We start from the raw sequence: 19236 nt of genomic DNA, 5'->3' as shown, positions 1-19236 counted from the left end.
GAAATGAGTTGATATTTATACAAGGCTTAGGATAGTTCCCACCACATAGTGAACAGTCTTCCCCAAATTTCAGTGTATAATCCTGTGAAGTATGGTGGGTAAGAATGTCCACTTGGGGTGTTTTAAAGATGAAATAAGGCAACCTCATGTAAAGATTTTAGCGCAGATCCAGATTCAGAGTAAATGGCTTATAAACATCACCAATTAGTGGTATTATTATTAATAATATAAGGTAGTTGAAAATAAAACCGTCTGATTAGAAAATTTCATGTCATAGTCTGCGTATGAGGCAATAGTTGCTGGAAGTCTCTTATAAATTCAGAATAATTTTGTAAATGATAATGTAAATCCCTCAAGGTAGATTAATCAATACTTAAGCTTTTTAACTGTCAGCGAAAGATATTTATATTACAGAATCATGTTGTTTGGATTAGGTAACCCTTGATTTACTTTTGACTCTGTTGTTCCAACCCCATGTAAGAATTCTTCCTGCAAAATGCCTGACAGACTTTTCTGGATTGCCAATTATTTGATAACAGGCATAATTGACTATTTTATAATGTTCTTGAGTACTTAGTACAAGTCTGTATTTCACAAGATTTATGTTCATTTTCTCATTTAAACTTTATCATCAACAAATGAGGAAAAATGTTATCTCCATTTCACAAAGATGAAGAATCGGAGATTTCCGATCAGAATAGTAGTTGCCATTTAAAGTCACAGGGCTGGTAGGGGTTTGCCTTTGAACTCAAATGTGCTTGGACCTGTAGTATCCCCTTCTTTGTTCACCAGTTCTTCCTGCAAGAAATAGTTATTAGAAAGATTCTGGCCAGAAAAATGTCTATCATAGGTTGCAGAATTCTTAATCAGAACCCATTTATGATAGGAAATGCCAAATTGCTTTCAAGTTGTGTGTGTGTGTATGTGTATAATGTATATAGTTTTGATATTTAAAGATAATTTAATAACTTCTATAAAATGGGAAGATTTATGGCTGAGGGTGATGTTTTTCTCCTTTCTTCACCCTGATTCTAGGTCATGCTAGGTTATTAATTATTACTTCTGGAACTCTAATATATGCTTCATAATACTCTTTGTTACAAATTGAATGTCAGAGTTCTATAAATATAATGTTGAGTTCTGGAAGTTAATGGATTTCATATTAGTTCTACTTCCTATACAATGCAAGCATGTTCTAAATTAAGTTTTTGTGACTCATTTATCTCTATAGTGTGATAAAAGTAGTTTTTAAGTTAGTATATCTTTATCCATTTAATGAGTGGATATAGCTGAAATCAAAAGTGGAAAATTTTAAGAAAGAATGTTTTAATTTAACATAAAAATTTCCCAATATTTAAACCTATTTGAATGGAATAGACTGCCATTGTATTAAGGTGGCTACCAGAGATATTTAAGATTTGGTAGAATGATGAGGCGCCTGGGTAGCTCAGTCAGTTAAGCATCCCATTCCTGATTTTGGCTCAGGTCATGATCTCAGGGTTGTGACATCGATTCCCACATCAGGCTTTGTGCTGGGTGTGGACTTTGCTTAAGATTCTCTCTCTCCCTCTACCGCTCATGTGCTCTCTCTCTCTATAAAAAAAGAAAGAAAGAAAGGAAGGAAGGAAGTAAAGAAGGAAGAAAGAAAAGAAAAGAAAAGAAAAGAAAAGAAAAGAAAAGAAAAGAAAAGAAAAGAAAAGAAATATGGGTGCCTGGGTGGCTCAGTTGGTTAAACCTCCAACTTTGGCTCAGGTCATGATCTCATGGTGAGTGAGTTCAAGCCCTGCATCAGGCTCTCTGCTGTCAGCACAGAGCCCACTTCAGATCTTCTGTCTCCCCTCTCTCTGCCCCTCCCTTGCTCTCTCTCTTTCTCTCTCTCTCAAAAAATAAATAAATGTAACGGAAAATAATAAGTGGTAGAATGACAGGTTGCCATTGTTTAGGTAAAGGGAAAACACCAAATACGTTTTCATTTATGTACTCATCATTCATTTTGCAAATACTATGTATTAAGAACTACAAAGATTTTTTTTTAAAAGACTTTGAGTTCCAGTGAGGGAAGGAGGCAAACCATAAGAAACTCATAAATATTGAGAACAAACTGAGGGTTGATGGGGGGTGGGGGAGAGGGGAAAGTGTGTGATGGGCATTGAGGAGGGCACCTGTTGGAATGAGCACTGGGTGTTGTATGGAAACCAATTTGACGATAAATTACATATATATATTAAAAAAAAAGACGTTGCCTTGCCCTCAGGGAGTTCACTCTATTGGACATAATGATAAAATATAATAAAAATTAAAAATCATTGCTGTTATGGAAGTATATACAAGAAATAATGTAGAAGAGAGTAGAGGTTTGGGATGTAGGATTATTGAGTGGAAAATTCAGAAGAAAATTTGGAAAGAATCCATATTTTACTCTTGATTTTCAATCACTCTCTCCCTGCACATCTTATTTTCAGTTAGTCCTATTGGCTCTTCCCCCCCAAAACATACCCTCAATCAGGCATTTCTTTCCATTTCCACCCCCCTCTCCTGGTCCAAGTCATGTCACCATCAGTACTTACCTAGTTTCCAGTGAGTCTTCCAGATTCCACTTCTGGCCCTTTCCAACAGCATTCTTCACACAGCAGGGGCTCTAACCTCCTAAAAGTGTACATTATATATGTCATTCCAATTTACGAGACAATCTATTGGATTTTCACTACACTTGAAAACAATGAAACCCAGACACCTTGCCAAGACCTACAAGTCCCTACATAATCTGACCCTCTATCTAACCCACAGGCCACAGTCATACCATTTCTCCTGTAGGGCACTAAACCCCTGCCTTCGTTCTGTTTCTCAACAAACTAACCTATTCTGCTTTGGTGCCTTTGTCATAGATGATCTCTCTACCTGTGACAATCCTCTTCCAGAGCAAAGCAGGCTACTTCTCATCAGATCTCTGCTTACATGCTACCTCTTCACACAAGCTATCTCCAGCCATCTAATCCAAAGAAACATTCAGTATGCCTTTTGCCAGAATTCTATGACATCATCTTCTTATATTTTATTCATAAAGTTTATTATTATCTGCTATTATTTTTTAAATATTTATTTTGAGAGAGAGTGAGAGAGAGTGAAAGAGAGAGAGAGCGCTCAAGCAGGGGAGAGGGGGAGGGAGAGGGAGAGAGATAATCCCAAGCAGGCTCCATACTGTCAGCACAGAGCCCAATGTGGGGCTCGATCTCACGAACACTGAGATCATGACCTGACCGAAAACAAGAGTTGGACGCTTAACCAACTCAGCCACCCAGGCACCCCTGCTACTATTTTGATAACTTATTAATAAGTATGATTTCATGGCACCTGGTTGGCTCATTCGGTTAAGCATCTGACTTCGGCTCAGGTCACGGTTTGTGAGTTCGAGTCCTGCATGGGGTGAGCTCAAGCCCCACTTCCAATGAGCAAGAGCCCTGCTTCAGGTGAGCCCCCCTTCTCTTTTTCTCCCTCTCTGCCCCTCGCTCACTTGCTCCCTCTCTCAAAAAAAAGAAAGTCAGCCACTTCCAGCTATAAATAACAAGCTCATTGATACCAGCTCTTATATTTTTTATTTAGTAGTGTAATGCCCAGAACAGAACCTACCTACCATGGGCACCATGTGAAATTGTTGAATGAAACACCATCAACATGGTTTAGACTCACCTGCTATAGATGAATAGTACAATTAGCAGCAATGTATAATGAAACAGAGAAACTTCTGAAATCTCTTACCTCCTATAAATGAGCTAGATGGTTTAACTGAAATATAAACAGCTTTAAAATATTTAAAGAATGAAATTTCTTCTCTTCAGGACATTCATTCACTTATTTTGTTCTTCTTCCAGTAACTCCCTACTAAAATCTATTATGTATAAAACATGAGGATAGAGTGAAACATGACACATCCCAAATGTCATTTTCTTTCTGTTGTCCACAGTATAGTAGGCAAGAGACTGACTCAAAGATCACTACAAAATGAAGCGAGATGTCTAAAGCTCTCCAACAGCGAACCGGATTTGGTACATTGAGACTTCAAAACATGGAAAATTACTGCTAGGTGTCGGAATCAGAGAAAGTGGCACTTGAACTGGGTTCTGAAAGATAAGTGGGATTTAGGCATGCCGAAATGAGGGGGACAAGGAAGGAATTGCAAGACTGAAGGAACCATATAAACAGGATGAATACCAGATGTGTAGGGCAGTCAGCAAGTAAAATAGATTTCCTGGAAAATGAAGGTTGATTGGAGCCTAATTGTAACAGAAATTACTGAATATCAGGCCCTTAGACTTGTGTGTGTGTGTGCGTGTGTGTGTGCGTGTGTGTGTGTGTGTGCAAGAGAGAGAGAGCACAAGTGTGTGAAGCATGATTATGAAAATTGCTGTGTCTTCACTGTGTAAGTTAGATTGTTAATGGAAGACAACAGCATAGGTTAAAATGCTCAATGGCTATATGAGGGAGAAATTTCCTGACTTTCAGAGGTAGCTTTGTTAAGATTTGAATTAGAGGTCCCAATTACAGGAGGAAAGGAAGGAGAAAGAAGAGCGTCGTTCAGAAAAGAAGCTTTTCATTCTTCTTGTTCTTTCTTGGTATTCTTTCTTGGTTTGACCCTATGCTATCTTCTTCAAACTTGTTTTCCTCACCTGGAGTTCAAAAGTTACTACCTTTGCTCTATTTTAAAAAAATGCCTCCCCTCTACCCACATGTCATTTTTCTTACATAGCTTGTGTATTCATCACTTTAGAGCTATAATTCCTCATGATGGTAAAGACATATTAAGTCAAATAGTGAAGTAAATAGTCAATTAAAGAGAAAAGAGAGACCTGTACATTTTTCCCAAACCTCAGTCTTTTTAGCAGCCTCCAATAATTTTCAAAAGAGCTAGTAACCAGATTCTTAACTTGCTATTTTAAGGTCCACCTTCTTTTCCTTATTTTCTGACCACTTGTAGTAAATGCCAGGAAAACAGTGCATTGGATATAAAGCAAACATCTTAATGCAAAGGGAGTAGAATCAGGAGTGGGGGTCGTTTGCACTTGCATCCACATTTGTGCACACACACACACACGCACACACGCAGAAAGAACCCAACACATAGATAAGGCAAGACACTGTTATACAGAGAAGAAAACCATCATGCATCTTAAACCTATGAATTAAATATAGGAGGAGACCCTCTATGCACACTTGAATTGTAAAATTAGGTCAGTAAAGTCTGAATGCAGAGGTTTTGTTTTTTTTTCTTCACAAAATGTATCTTATACAACAGCATCATGGGTTCTCAGGAGACATTTTTGTTGCAGCCAGTTTTTGTGAGAGTTCAGATTTGCCTAGGAAGTGACAAGAAAAACTGACACTTGAATATACTACGTTCGGAAAGGTAAAGAATGCAAAACATTAATCTTGAAAATGCTTACACACATGGTTTTAAGTTTGGCTAATTTGTTGAACCAGTAAACTGAGTAGGAGGAGCTGTGAGTATACCAAGATTGAAATGGAGAGCAGATAACCATCATGCAGAAAAAGCTTTTCTAAGCCCTGCAGCTACTATTACAGATTATGCTGCAATTGTGGTTTTATGTGAACTGGGCGTAATTGGTCATCAGTACAAAGTGCAGTTTATTGAATGCCAGCCTTGAGAGCTTGTCTTTTGCTAGGTTTGAGATATATATGTGCATCGGGTAGCAGTTTAAACTCCTTCGCACAGCAGTATTTTTAAGATGGAATATAGAGACACCACTAGAAGAGGGCCTGTTGTGTGGGATAGTGCTAGGAGCTGGCATTCTCTCAGCGGAGAAGCTTCATCAAATACCTTCTGTAGTTGGCTTACGAGGTTTGCTGCCAGATTGCCCAATCAAACCACTGCTGTTTCTTCTTTCTATATTTTATTTGCTCTTGGAAAAATGTTAAGCTTACAGAAAATTTGCAAGAATAGTACAAAGAACTCCCATACATACTTCACTCACGGCAGCCAGAGACTTCTTCAAGTTTCACTGATTGTCCCAGAGATCCCCTTTGACCAATTCAGGATGACTGTTGTACCAAGTTGGCATTTCTGCCTATTTTCCCTCAATCTGGAGCAGTTCTTTGATCTTTGCTTGACTTGCATGACGCTGATGTGGTGAAAATAAGCATTTGTAGACTGTTTCTTAATTTGGGCTTGTCTGATATTTGCTCATCACTAAATGTGTATTATATATTTTTATTCAGAATGCCACAGAAGTGATGCTGTGTTCTTCCCATCGCATCCTATCAGATAGCAACAACACTGATACTTCCCATTTTGGTGATGTGAAATTTAATCCCTCGATTAAGATAATTTTGCCATAGTTTTTCACTCTAGAGTTTTCCCCGTTTGTATTCAATGAGTATTTTTGTGGAAAGGTATCTTGAGACTCTTTGTAAAAATTCTGTTCCTGGATCTTCTTTTGCCTCTAGGATTCAGCATCCATTGAGATTTTTTTCCATAAATTAATATTTTAGTTGAGTGGAGGTCAAATGACTTCTAATCCTATCATTCCTTCCACATTTCTGCCTTGGGTTTCTTTATTAAGAGACGCCCCTTCTCCTTTGCCTTTTCCTTCTCCCTCCCCCTCTTCCCCTCTCTTCAAATTGTATGGATTAATGGATTCCCATTGTATTCAGTGGATTTTAACCCATTGATATGACTGTTTTAATGCTTAAATTTTCTCAGGTTTCACTACTGGGATCCCCTTCAAGCTGGCTTCTGCCCCGTTATTCTTTGAGAACTTTATTTCTTTTCAGCTCCAGGTGTTCAGGCTCATCTTGTACTCTCCCTATCTCTTGGCTGCAGCTTTTACTAAGGAGTCCTGATTTCTTTTTGTAGAGAGTAATATTTAGAAACCAAGATCTCACCGCTCCCTGGTTTCCTAAATGGTAAAATATATGTAGGTAACACACACATGCAAACACACACACACACACACACACACACACACACACACACACACACTTATATCATTATTTATCTCAGTGTCTGTGAGCTCTCTATGATATATATACACACAGACAGATAGTCCTCCACTTAAAATGGAGTGAAAGCAAATACACACTGAGCAGAAACCATACTTTTGAATTTGGTTTTTGCCGGGGCTAGTGATATGCAGCCCTGTCCTGTCTCGTGATGCCCGTCAGCAGGCGGAGCCTCAGCTCAGTCAGCCGGCAATCACAAGAGTCAGCAACCAATGCATTGACAACCGTTGTGTCTCCATACGACCACTCTGCTTTTCATTTTAAGTACAGTGTGCAATAAATTACATGAGGTATTCAGCACTTTATTGTAAAATAGGCTTTGTATGAGATGGTTTTGCCCAACCGTAGGTTAATGCACGTGTTTTGAACACATTTAAAGTAGACTAGGCTAAGCTATGATGGTAGGTCAGTTAGGTATATTAGATTCCTTTTCAACTTACAATATTTTCAACTTACAACGGGTTTATAGGAATGTAACCTCTTCATAAATTAAGGACAATATATAGATATGTATGCATATACATAATACATGATTTATGTATATGTATATACACACACACATACATACATATTTCCTTTCCATACTTGTATTTCCTTTTGTTAACTGAGAAACTTGGCTCACATTATTCTCCATATATCTTCTTATTTGCTCAACCCATCCTGAAATAACAAATTTCCCATCCACACTTAGTACTCTTCCTCCTGACTCATTTCTGTCCTTGGCCCTAGGTGTCACCTGTCTGCCTTCCCAACAGGAAGGAAAGAAGAGAGCAAAACCATGGTGGTTTTAGAAAGATATTTACTTTTCTTTGCCTTTGTTTGATTTATAAATCAAACTATTAGACTATTAATGTTGCTGTCTCAACCCAGCTGTATTTGTGCTTACCTGTGTGACTATATCCATATTAAGATGAATCCAGGGGAGGATATATTTTAATATAAATTAATGAGCAAACACTCATATTTATGATATTTGAAATTTCCAATTGATAGTATCTAGGACTTACTGCTGAAGTCCTTTGAGTGGTATATATAATAGCTTCTTTTTTGTAAGAGTACAAATTTAAGGTAGTAAAGAGTAAAGAATAATATTTAAGGTAGATCAGTAGCTATTGTCATTTTCAAATACTGTGTGTTATTCACTTAGTGAATGAAGTATCTGTCAGCTAAGGAGACCTCAAGTGTACTAAAATAGTGTCCAGAGGCATTTGAATGGTGTTAAACTGGAGGGTAATGGTTAATAGAACAGTGTTTAGAGGTAGCCAGGGTCACATATGGGATAACTATCTACCAGCTTGTTATATAAGGCAAATTATTAAACCTCTAGAAGCCTGAATCTATCTACAGCACCTATATTATAGGTGTCTTAATCTGTTTAGGCTACTGTCACAAAAATAGACCTGGTGGCTTAAACAGCAGACAGTTATTTCTCATGGTTCTGGAAGTGGGGAAGTCTAAAATCAAAGTGCTGGAATTTCCAAGTCTGGTGAGAGCCTGCTTCTTGGTTCACACATGACCATTTTCTCACTCTGCCCTCTCATGACAGAAGGGGTGAGGGAGTTCTCTGGGGTGTCTTTTAAAACAACACTAATCCCAGGCATGAACGTTCCACTCTCAACACCTAATGAGCCCAAAAAGCCTCCACCTCCTAATACCATCATATTGGAGATTAGTTTTCAAGGTAAGGATTTGGGGGAGGAAACAGACATTCATTCCATAACAATAGGATTGTTGGGACATTTAAGTGAAATGCCATCAGTAAAATACCAGGCATAGTATTTGGCACATGGTAAGTGCACAGAAACAGGAAATCGCTTTCGTGTTAATCATCAGTGAACTCTACACTTTTCACCGCTACCACGCTTGGTAAGAGATACTAACCCTGAGAGCCTGGCTTGTTAACACTCTAAATATGGCGTTTTTGCAATGCTATATTTGACAGTTTCAGTAGGTACTTGCAACGTGTTGACCATGTTGTAAATACACAGTAATTAGTCTGCACAATTCAGGTCTTTTAAATATTTTACAGGAACATCATGACACTTACTTTTTTTTTTTTCCTTTTTCCAATCAGAATGAGGAAAATGTAGTATCAGTTTATGTAGGAACAGTGAATGATGCCACTGCATTATTCACTGTGTCTGTCAAAATGAACCCTTTGATTGGAGAACACTATTGATTCTGAAGTCTTCATAAATTGTTTCATGAATCACCCCAAACCCTTTTATTTTATCAGAGTGAAACATGCACAAAAAGAGAGGACATGTTGGGAGTCTTCAGAGATTTAACTGAACTTCTTTGATCATTTGTATAAAAGTTAAATCTTTACCAGTTAGCAGTGATTGCCCCTCTGGAGACTAGAGTTAAAATTTGAATCCACTCTAAAATACAATGAGTGGAAATCTGGAGAAATAGATGGTTTGTGACATATGTAGACCAGAGACCTGGATCCATTTACATGCACATATGAAACGAGATGTCTTGTAGGTCCTTTTTATAAATTATTTAAAATTTAACCCTTTCCATGTTCCTTTCCTTGATCAATCTGCTTCCCTATTGTTCATAATATAGGTAATACCATGGAAAATACACCAAAGAACTTGAAAATAAGGTAAATAAGATTGTATCCTGTCGGGGCGCCTGGGTGGCCCAGTCGGTTAAATGTCCGACTTTGGCTCAGGTCATGATCTCATGGTTCGTGAATTTGAGCCCCTCATTGGGCTCTGTGCTGATAGCTCAGAGTCTGGAGCCTACTTCAGATTCTGTGTCTCCCTCTCTCTCTGTTCCTCCCCTGCTCACACCATGTCTCTCACTCTCTCTCAAAAATAAATAGGATTAAAAAAAATCACCTCCTGTAAATTAAAATAAAAAAGATAATAAAGCGGGAATCAGCCAGAAATACACACTGACAGATTTTTAAAAACCAAAATAAAATGAAATGTTCTAATAGATCACTGAGCTGTCAGAAGTGTGCATACTTAAAAATATGTGTATATTTATTTATTTATTTATTTTTGAGAGAAAGCAAGCACATGTGAGCAAGGAAGGCATAGAAGGAGGGAGAGAGAAAATCCCAGCCAGGCTCCTCACTGTCAGCACAGAGCCTGGCATGGGGCTCAATTCCATGAACTGTGAGATCATGACCTGAGCGAAAATCAAGAGTCAGACGCTCAACTGACTGAGCCACCCAGGTGCCCCTAGTAGTGTGCATACTTTTTATAAGAGCCTCAGATAATAGGGCCTGAAGACAGCTGATGGAATTGAGTACCAAGTCTCATACGCTGAGGAAGATAGCTACCGTCAGCTCCTGAGCAACTTTTTAAGATCTGTTTATTCAGAGCAAAGCAGAATTTCTACTCTCAAGACACATTCAAAATACATTTTTACTTGATACAGATTTTTCTAGAACCTTTGTAACTAGCATGAGCACATGCATTCGGGCTCCGGTAACAGCTACTGATCTTGTTCTCGTAAGAACCAATTGGCGTTGGACTATAGCCAGCCATCAAAGTGAACTACTTAATGTGACTCAGCTTCTGAGAGATCAGTCTATGAATACTGAGTCTGCAGGACTGTAGGCCAATCCTGGCTCACAGCCAGTTCACCAAGTCACCCTGCCTTTCTGAGGCTTCTTGGCAGACAGCCAGCAAAGTTTCCCTGGGGTCTCCAATCTCACCACATACTCTCCATTTAAACCTCTTCAGCAAGTAATAAATATCCTTAGAAAACTTCAGCGGATTTTAACCCTTCATTCAGGGACAGCAGGCTAAGGAACAGGTCAGGGAGGTGCAGTGGCCCACAAGAAATAAGCCCAAGTAGAAGAACCGACTGTAGTGGGCTTTAGCATTGAGGAAGGTGGGGCTATCAAAAGACAGGGGATATAGGAGAACCTGGAGGCCAGAGAAGAAAAGAAGTGAACTACTGTTATTAGTAATAATAACACTTGAGTTCAAATTACTTTGGAAGGCACATATTTTTCTTTCATACATGAGCAAACTGAGGTTTAGGGAGGCTAAGTAACTTAGCAAGGTCACATGAGTTAATAACTAGTTAGAGACCCAAGTTTTACATTGCATATACCGTTATACCATGCTTCCCTCCATATGCTGTACTCTAATACTATTTTATGATGATGGCTAATAAGATTTATTCATTTATTTATCTAATATTTTCTCAGTGCAATACATTGCGAGACCAAGGCTAGGCGTTGGGGTACAACGGCGAGCTTAAACGTGGGCAGTGGAGTCTAGTTTGGGAGATAAACATTGATCAAATAATTAGATTTTGCATTGGAAGTGTACGAAGTACTGTCAAGATAGATACAGAGAGTAGATAAGTACTTACAATTTGGGACTTTACCTGAAAATTAGAGATGGTTCTTTAAGAGTTACTTGAACTGAAGGGAGAGACTTAATTGGATGAAGAGAGAAGGAAAGTAATGGAGTGTAAAAGCCCGGTTGAGGCAAGGGGCTATGAGAAGTGGGTAGAAAATTCGTGTGACCACAGAGACGAGAGATAAGAAGACTCACATGCAAGATGGTACTGGAGAGGCAGACAGAGATCAGACCACACAAAGCCACCTTATAGTTTCCCTAAAGGTTTCATCCAGGATACCATGAACAAGGAACATTACAAGTTTAGATTACAACAAAAGATTACAAGTTTAATTCTGTACATGATAGATTTGAGATATCTTTGTGACAATTAAGAAGTTATGTCAATTAAATAGCTGTGTTATACATCTGGAATTCAGTGGAAAGTGCTGGGTTAGAGCTAGAATATGGAATTCATGTGTGGCTAGGTAATCATGAATATAGTGAATGTGCTTGAGATCATCTAAAGAGACTACAATGAAAACTGGAAAAAGCTTAAGATCCTGCTTTGAGGAACCCACAGTTTTGCCCTCTGTATCCCCTTCTTTTCACTACCCAGAACCACATTTAATGATTGGGTAAAAGAGAGCAAAAGAGGGGGAAAGTGGCATCCAGAGAGAATGGGGAACAAACTGGAAAGTTTTTGTCATAGAAGCCAGAGTAGGATGACTTCATGAAAGGAATGATGGTCTGCTGTTCTAAATGCTGCCAAGACATCAAGGAAGGTAAAGACTAAAAGGCATTGATTTTAGCAACATTGAGGTCTTTACTGGCCTTTATGTTATGTCCTTTCACTTGAACAGTATATCCTCTTTCTTAATTTTTCCATGCTTTTTATATTCAGTTTCAAGTTAGAATAAAATAAGGACAGTCTGCTAGAAATCAACAGAGGCCATTTATATGAATTCTCACTTAGCTTTTTCTTTTGTATATTAATTCCTATATATACACATTTGTCCATAAATATAGCATAATGTTTTCCACGATTTCTTAAAATCCTAACGAGCTTTTCAGAGTTTCTGGATATGTCATTTCATATAAAGTATTGTGGATATCAGTGATTACACTTTATTTTCTCTCAAACAACACGAGGACTTAGAATAAAAGTAACATATTAATTAAACTTTGATTCAGGGGTACCTGGGTAGCTCACATGGTTAAGCGTCTGACTTTTTTTTTTTTTCAGCTCAGGTCATAATCTCACTGTTCTTAAGTTGCAGCCCTGAATCAGGCTGTGTGTTGACACTGCAGAGTTGGTTTGGGATTCTCGGTTTCCCTCTGGCTGCGCCCCTCCCCACTGCTTGCATAGATGCACATTCTCTCTCTTAAAAATAAATAAATAATACATAAATAAATAAATTTTAAAGAAATTGATTCAGAAAAAAAGCATACTGAATTCCTCTTTCACATATTTGGAATATTCTGTATAGTTTTTAAAAGTGAGAAATATTTAGTGGTCACTCACCATGATCCAAACCCAGTAATACAAATGGGACTTCAAGGTTGCCTCCTCCTGTATCTTAGTTCATCCTCTAGTTTTTGTTTTTTTTAAGATGTGGTGGTTTGGATCAAATATATGTGGATTTTGAAGCTGCATCAGGAAAGATCATGCCTCTTAAAACATTTGCTTGTGCATAAAAGAAGTAATGCATGAAGATTAGAATATCAAAATATATGCAGTCCATCTGTTGTATACTTTTATCTGATGAGACCTACTCTCTACATGTTAATCACACACACAAATACATAGCCGCGCACATATACACACACAAATATAAAACATAAGGTAGATGAAATTTTAATAATGAGAATTTGGTTCTGATTGACTGGCTTTTCTGAAATTGAGACATTATAGCGATGTTTACGGCTCAGAACAAATTCAACATTAATTTTTTACTTACACTTTCTGTTTTAGGATATATTTCTAGAATTTTCATGAAAAAAAACTATAGGGATGCTTTCAGTATTTTTATTAGTTATTCTCACAAGAATGCAATTTAGCCAGACTTTATCTAAAACTGCAGAAAAAGTTGGATCTTTTCATGTTTTGTGCTTCCCCCCAAATGTAACTACTGGTAATTACAGGCTTTCAAATGTAGAAAAGGCTAAGATATGATTTAATAGCTCACTCGTACTTGGGTTGTATATGAAAATAAGGATTTTCTCTTACAGATAGTTTAAGAATGTCGTCGTCATAAGGAAGTGCTTATTTACCTTAATAGAAAACTTGACTTCTGCTTGTACTACAACAATAGAAATGTTGACTTCTGCTTGTACTAGGGAATTTTGAGGCACTGATGACAGCAATTGCTATTTGTTTCTGTCTTTTTGGTTAATTTCAGATCACATTCAGAAAACGAAGGCACCTCTTTACCATCTGCTGACTCCTGTACCAGTCCTACTAAGATGGATGTATCATATAATAAAACTGCTAAGCAGTGCCTAGAGGAGATATCTGGTAAGTGACCTGACTGATGGGTAGGACAGACCTCAGAATTTTTGCAATCTCTCCATAAGTCTTTTTAATAAAAGTCATATCTGTGCCGTACTGTTTTTTCTTAAGCATAAATGGACTGTGTGCATCTTATGCATCAGAGATTCTTAGATATTTGTCTACTTTGCTCAGGGTGATCTCTTTGTTGTTCTGTGAAGAATTTTGTGAAGAATGGTAGGGCTTTTAGAGGCTGAGGTCTTCAAGTCATTGTTGCCCTCAGTCAAGTTCAATATAATCATAGAAAACCTGGGGAAGCTTCATTGTTAATAAGACAGCCCTTGAATATATTTGGAGATTTTAAAAAATGTTAAGGATCAGATGTCAATACAAATGTACCATGGCCAATCCCACCCTGTTCTGTCTTCAGTTCCCTACTCTTTAGAACATTCCTACACAATGGCTCCAAATGTGTATTTAGGAAAAATTCTAATTATGGAAATATTTCATTACATATAAATAATGTAAGGAAAAAACATATATACAATTTGTTAGGTTTGTAAGTATATAAAACCAGCTTCTCTGCTTTAGTCCAGTGTGTTTTTATAGAACCCAAATGAGTGTAGGCATTTATGGAAGGCCTTTGGTGTAATTATATTATATATAATATATATAATATATATTAATTAATACTAATATATATAAAAATCTGTATTAATGAGCAACTAAAGAATTTTTTAGAAAAACATACTAAGGGGAAAGAGAGTTTGAGGACAGTTTTTATAATTCTAAGAGTAAGAATTCATAGAAGTAGAGGTATTCTCTTATTCCAATAAGTTTCTGGTCAGCCTTTATATATTCTGAAGAAAAAAAAAATGAAAGAACTATTTAATTTTTTTAAAAAATTGCTCTAATGCTTGAAAGATTCAAAATATTGTCCTGAAGTTCATGAAAATAAACATATTACAAATTTGGGGGTTAAAGAGCTTGTTTGACAGAAGCTCTTTGGCAGATCTGAACACTGTGGCAGGCATTAGCCATTCCTGCAATATCCACCAGGAGATATTGATCCCGTTGACAACACAACATTATGAGGGTTCCTTTGGAATCATCAGTGGTATCATCAGGCATCAGAGGTTTTGTGTGAAGATTGCAACGGGCCGGTTCCGGGTAGAGGTAGATATGGTAATGCTAAGACATAGCTATTGGGATTGTATTTACAGAATTTTCAAGTACTTGGGGGAAGCTTTGGCTTTCCCATAGCTCCAGATAGTCTCATAATGAGAATGATGATACATATCTGTATTGTGACTAGATATTTTTAAAATCTGGTGTGGCATGGAGATGCATATACTTCACACATTTCTTTATTCATGAATGTCTTCAGTTATGTATCAGTATGCCTATGAAATACCAGAGCTCAAATATGTAGGATAAAATGCTTTTATACAGTTTGAATTTTAGGTTTTATGGGAATTTCACAAAGGAACATTGTTTCTTTGAATTTAACATATCACTGAGTATCTGTTTAAATAAATAATCCACATGTGAATTTTTCCTCCAGTTTCTTATTCTGTCCATCATTTGATCATTCTTTCACATTTTTAGTTGATATTTCCATTTAACGTTCTGATGTTTTTAAATATAACACTTGAAAGTGGGGGGCACCTGGGTGGCTCAGTCGGTTGAGCGTCAATTCTTGATTTAGGCTCAGGTCATGATCTCAAGGTCGTGAGATTCAGCCCTGTGTCAAGCCTCCTGTGGGGCTCTGCAATGAGTGTGGAGCCTGTTTAGGATTCTCTCTCTCCTTTTCTGTGTGCACCTTCCCCACTCTCTCTCTCAAAGTAAATGAACATATTAAAAAATAAATATAACACTTGAAAGTGAAATATAAAGTAGACTTTAACATAATATAATAATTTAATGGATTTATCACAGGGTATAATATTATTTTGCATTTTTATTAATTATTTCTATAGAATAATAGATTCAAGTCTGTGATTTAGATAGGAATAAAAGAAAACAGCATAAATGGTGAAATGAGTCTTTTCCTGATTGTGTCATTTCTGTTAACATTTGTTTAAAATGATAATAAAAATAATAAAATTTATCTCAGTGCAAGCTTGGGATTTCCCAGAACAGAGATGATATTCATTTATGATTAGTAGGGTAAAAATTTGAGTACTATAATCGGAAGAACACAGATGAGAGTATACAGGTAGACCAGTGATGAGAGAATGATTAGCATCCCCTGGCCTTTCTTCCAATGATCTTGTCTTCTAATCCCTCCTGAGCTACTTATTTTCACTGGCACACCCTTGAGCTGAGCATCATCAGAATCTGCGGCTTCTCTATCAGTTCACTTCTGTGCACCCCATTCTTACTGATTAAATCCTAGCTTTTCAGTGGTCTTCCTTTTGTTCCATGACTCTACCACTGGTTCTGCTAGGATTTCTAAATTCATTGATGCTACAGCTTTTTACTGACCCTCACCAAACTCTTCATATTATTTCTTACCACCCTCCCCCCCTTAATCAGCTGAATCCCTGTGGTAACTGAATGCAATTTGACTTTTGCATATACTCTTTACTGTTCCTCCTCTCTCACTTCATTTGATGAAATCACAGACCTGGTTACATTAAACTCTCCACCAGTTCCATACCAGAAGTGAATGAACCTGGAGAAAAAAACATGTCCCATGTGGATGTGATTCACTTTACATTTATGATCACCAACCTCAAATGAGTATTTGTTGCTGCCGAGCAATCATTCTGTATTTCCCCAGTCCATTCACTCTTTTTTTTTTTTTCACCTAAGACCCCTCTCAAGTTCTTAGATGATAATTTCATGCCTTTTCTTCTCAAACTTACCATACCAACTCTCCCATCCTCTAACTGATGACCTTGATGTTGACTTCACTGAAAAAAAAATTAAAGCAGAGAGAAAAGAATTTTATACAACCCTGCCATCACATCTACCTAGACACAACATTTATACCCATTCTTACCACCTTTTCTTGGATTACTTTCTCTTCTACCTCCTTAAGAGCTCCCTCTACACCAAATCATTCTCTTTAGTCCTCAGGATACAACATCTCTCCAGTTTCAATTTTTGAAAAACAAAAATACAACCTCTCTTGACCCCTCCTTTCCTTCTTTCTTCTCTTCCTGATTTCTGTTGTTGCTACTTACTACATCCCGGCTGCTAGAGAAACCATAGACCACAAAATCACTGGAAATTATTGCCAAGCCCACAGAATATTCCTTTGAAGACAAAATGAATTAGGGGAAATGAAATGTTCTAGGAAGTAGAGAAAATAATTTTGGCCCCTGCACTGTCATTATTTAGCTGAATTGTTCCTTGGTTTCCTTTGTGTGTGTGTGTGTGAGAGAGAGAGAGATGACTGTAATACTTAATAAATGCACAGGATTGTTCTAAAATACAGTTTCATTCATCCATCCATATTTTCAGTAATCTTCACCTGGTTCCGTATACATGCCAGTCTTTCCAAAGGTTGGGAAGACAAACATGACTAAGACATGAGTCCTCCTATAGAAGAGTAAGAATTGAACTTTAACACCACAAATAATTAAATTACTAGATGCCTAGGAACAACTAAATTAGCTGTAAAGAGTTATATAGGGCTTAAAATAATATTACAGGAAGAAATAACTTCAGTAAAAACAATTTGAAAAATGAAATTCTACTTACCTTATTATTTTCATTAGTTTCTTATTGTAAAACTGGGCACTCAATTGAAATCTTGGTAACTCACTGGTTTTCTATAATAAAAAATATCAATGCTATTGCTGTTGTTGAATTCATACTGCTAATGGTTGGTGTGGCATCCTCCCTGGGGAAGAATTCTGTTCTGTTCTCCAAGGGAGGTAGACTTAACGGTATAGAACTCTGATGGATTTAGTCTTGGCAGGATAAGATCCAGGTTTTGTGAATTTTTGAAGCCTATGCAATTTGAGGGAACCTGAAAATAAATGCAAACATAGAAATATAAAATTACATGTAGTATTTTAGTAAGTATCTTAAGCTGGTTAGACCTCTGTATCTTAAGAACCTTTGGCTTCACAATAAATACACCTTGATGTCCTGGTGTACTTTTGCCTGACCAGCCTCCCTTACCCCATCTGCTAATAATAGCACCTTAATATTTTTTTTTTTCTTTTTTGGTGGGGGAAACCATTTCTCTATCAATCAATCACTGTCTAAGTGGCTCAAGTGAAATTGACCCAAGCAGATCAAATCAAAACAATCTTTTCCCTTGACCACAGTAACTCTTTCAGGAATGGACATGTGACCCAATTCAGTTTAGTCAGAACTAATGAGAATAAATCTCAGAACTTTCCCTAACACTGTTAGAAAAGAGACACTGTTTATCCACGAGACCTAAAGCTATCGAAAGAAGCGGGTAGCTGCTGGCAGTTACCTTCATCCTCAAGTGAAACAAACATTGAGAAAACGGAACTTAGAACAGAAGAGAATGAGCTCAAGGTCATTGTAGGGGATGTCTGAGCCTCTGTGAACAAGCCATGCCTGATACTATCCTTCCCTCCACCCCTGCACTCTTCCTCAAGGGAAAGGAAAATCCCCGTTTGTGCTTAAACAATGTGAAAAACATCCCATTGCATGACCTACAAGATGTATGACACATAAAGGTTGGTGATACTGTTAAGGAGCAAACTTGAGTGGTTCACACTGAAATGCAGGTTTGCTAGAGACATTCACTAAGTCAGGAAGCTTAGGTGTTTACACTTTGATCTACACAGTAATTCACATAAAGCTATATAAAACACTGTCTTTGTGATTAAATGGTACTGGAAGTTAAGTGTAGTTAAATTATGGTGTGAAGAAATGTATCAGAAATGAATAACAATAAAATGGCATACTGAAGAAAACTCAAGATTTTTACAATTTGGAGACCTTATATCCCTCCGAAGTCTTTACATATATCATTCAAGTGTCCTATTATTTGTCATTTTCTCAAGGGAAAAAACCTAATGATATTTACCCAATCTAATAATGGTGGTCCCATTAATTATTACAGTCAAGTGGAATGTTATTAAATAATTTGTGGCAACAGGTGAACAAGCTTCTTGCTTCCAGCCTATCCTTTAAGATTCATGCCACAGCCTTGATACTGTAAGTCCAGCCAAAATGATGGTTCAGATATTATTGTTTTGGCTCGGGTTTCATTCTTACGTTCATTGACAAAAAGAGTTTGGCCTCAGAGACCATCCCATTCATTGAGTGCCAAGAGATCCTGCCAAACATAAAGGGAGCTTTATTTTTTAGTCCACGGGAATCATTCAGGAAAGATTTTAGTTTAGTTTTTTTTTTTTTTTTTTTAATATAGGTTCACACTTGCCCTTGTGTGTGTGTGTGTGTGTGTGTGTGTGTGTGTGT

General features: G+C 37.3%; 1 protein-coding gene across 6 annotated transcripts in view; it reads left to right on the top strand.

Annotated features, from left to right (window-relative positions):
* The window catches only part of NAV3 (neuron navigator 3), an 820281-nt gene that overhangs the window by 629007 nt on the left and 172038 nt on the right, over window positions 1-19236 (top strand). For all 6 annotated transcript variants that reach the window (XM_053894885.1, XM_053894882.1, XM_053894887.1 and 3 more), the window contains one exon: window positions 13730-13845. In XM_053894885.1, coding sequence (XP_053750860.1) covers window positions 13730-13845 — 116 coding nt within the window. The remainder of the gene's footprint in view (window positions 1-13729; window positions 13846-19236) is intronic.

Source organism: Panthera pardus, unplaced genomic scaffold (assembly GCF_024362965.1).
Source record: "Panthera pardus isolate Hobbes unplaced genomic scaffold, ASM2436296v1 HiC_scaffold_6, whole genome shotgun sequence".
NCBI classification, from domain to species: domain Eukaryota; kingdom Metazoa; phylum Chordata; class Mammalia; order Carnivora; family Felidae; genus Panthera; species Panthera pardus.
Note: the sequence above shows the minus strand (reverse complement) of the source record. Positions and strands in the feature narration are given on the sequence as shown.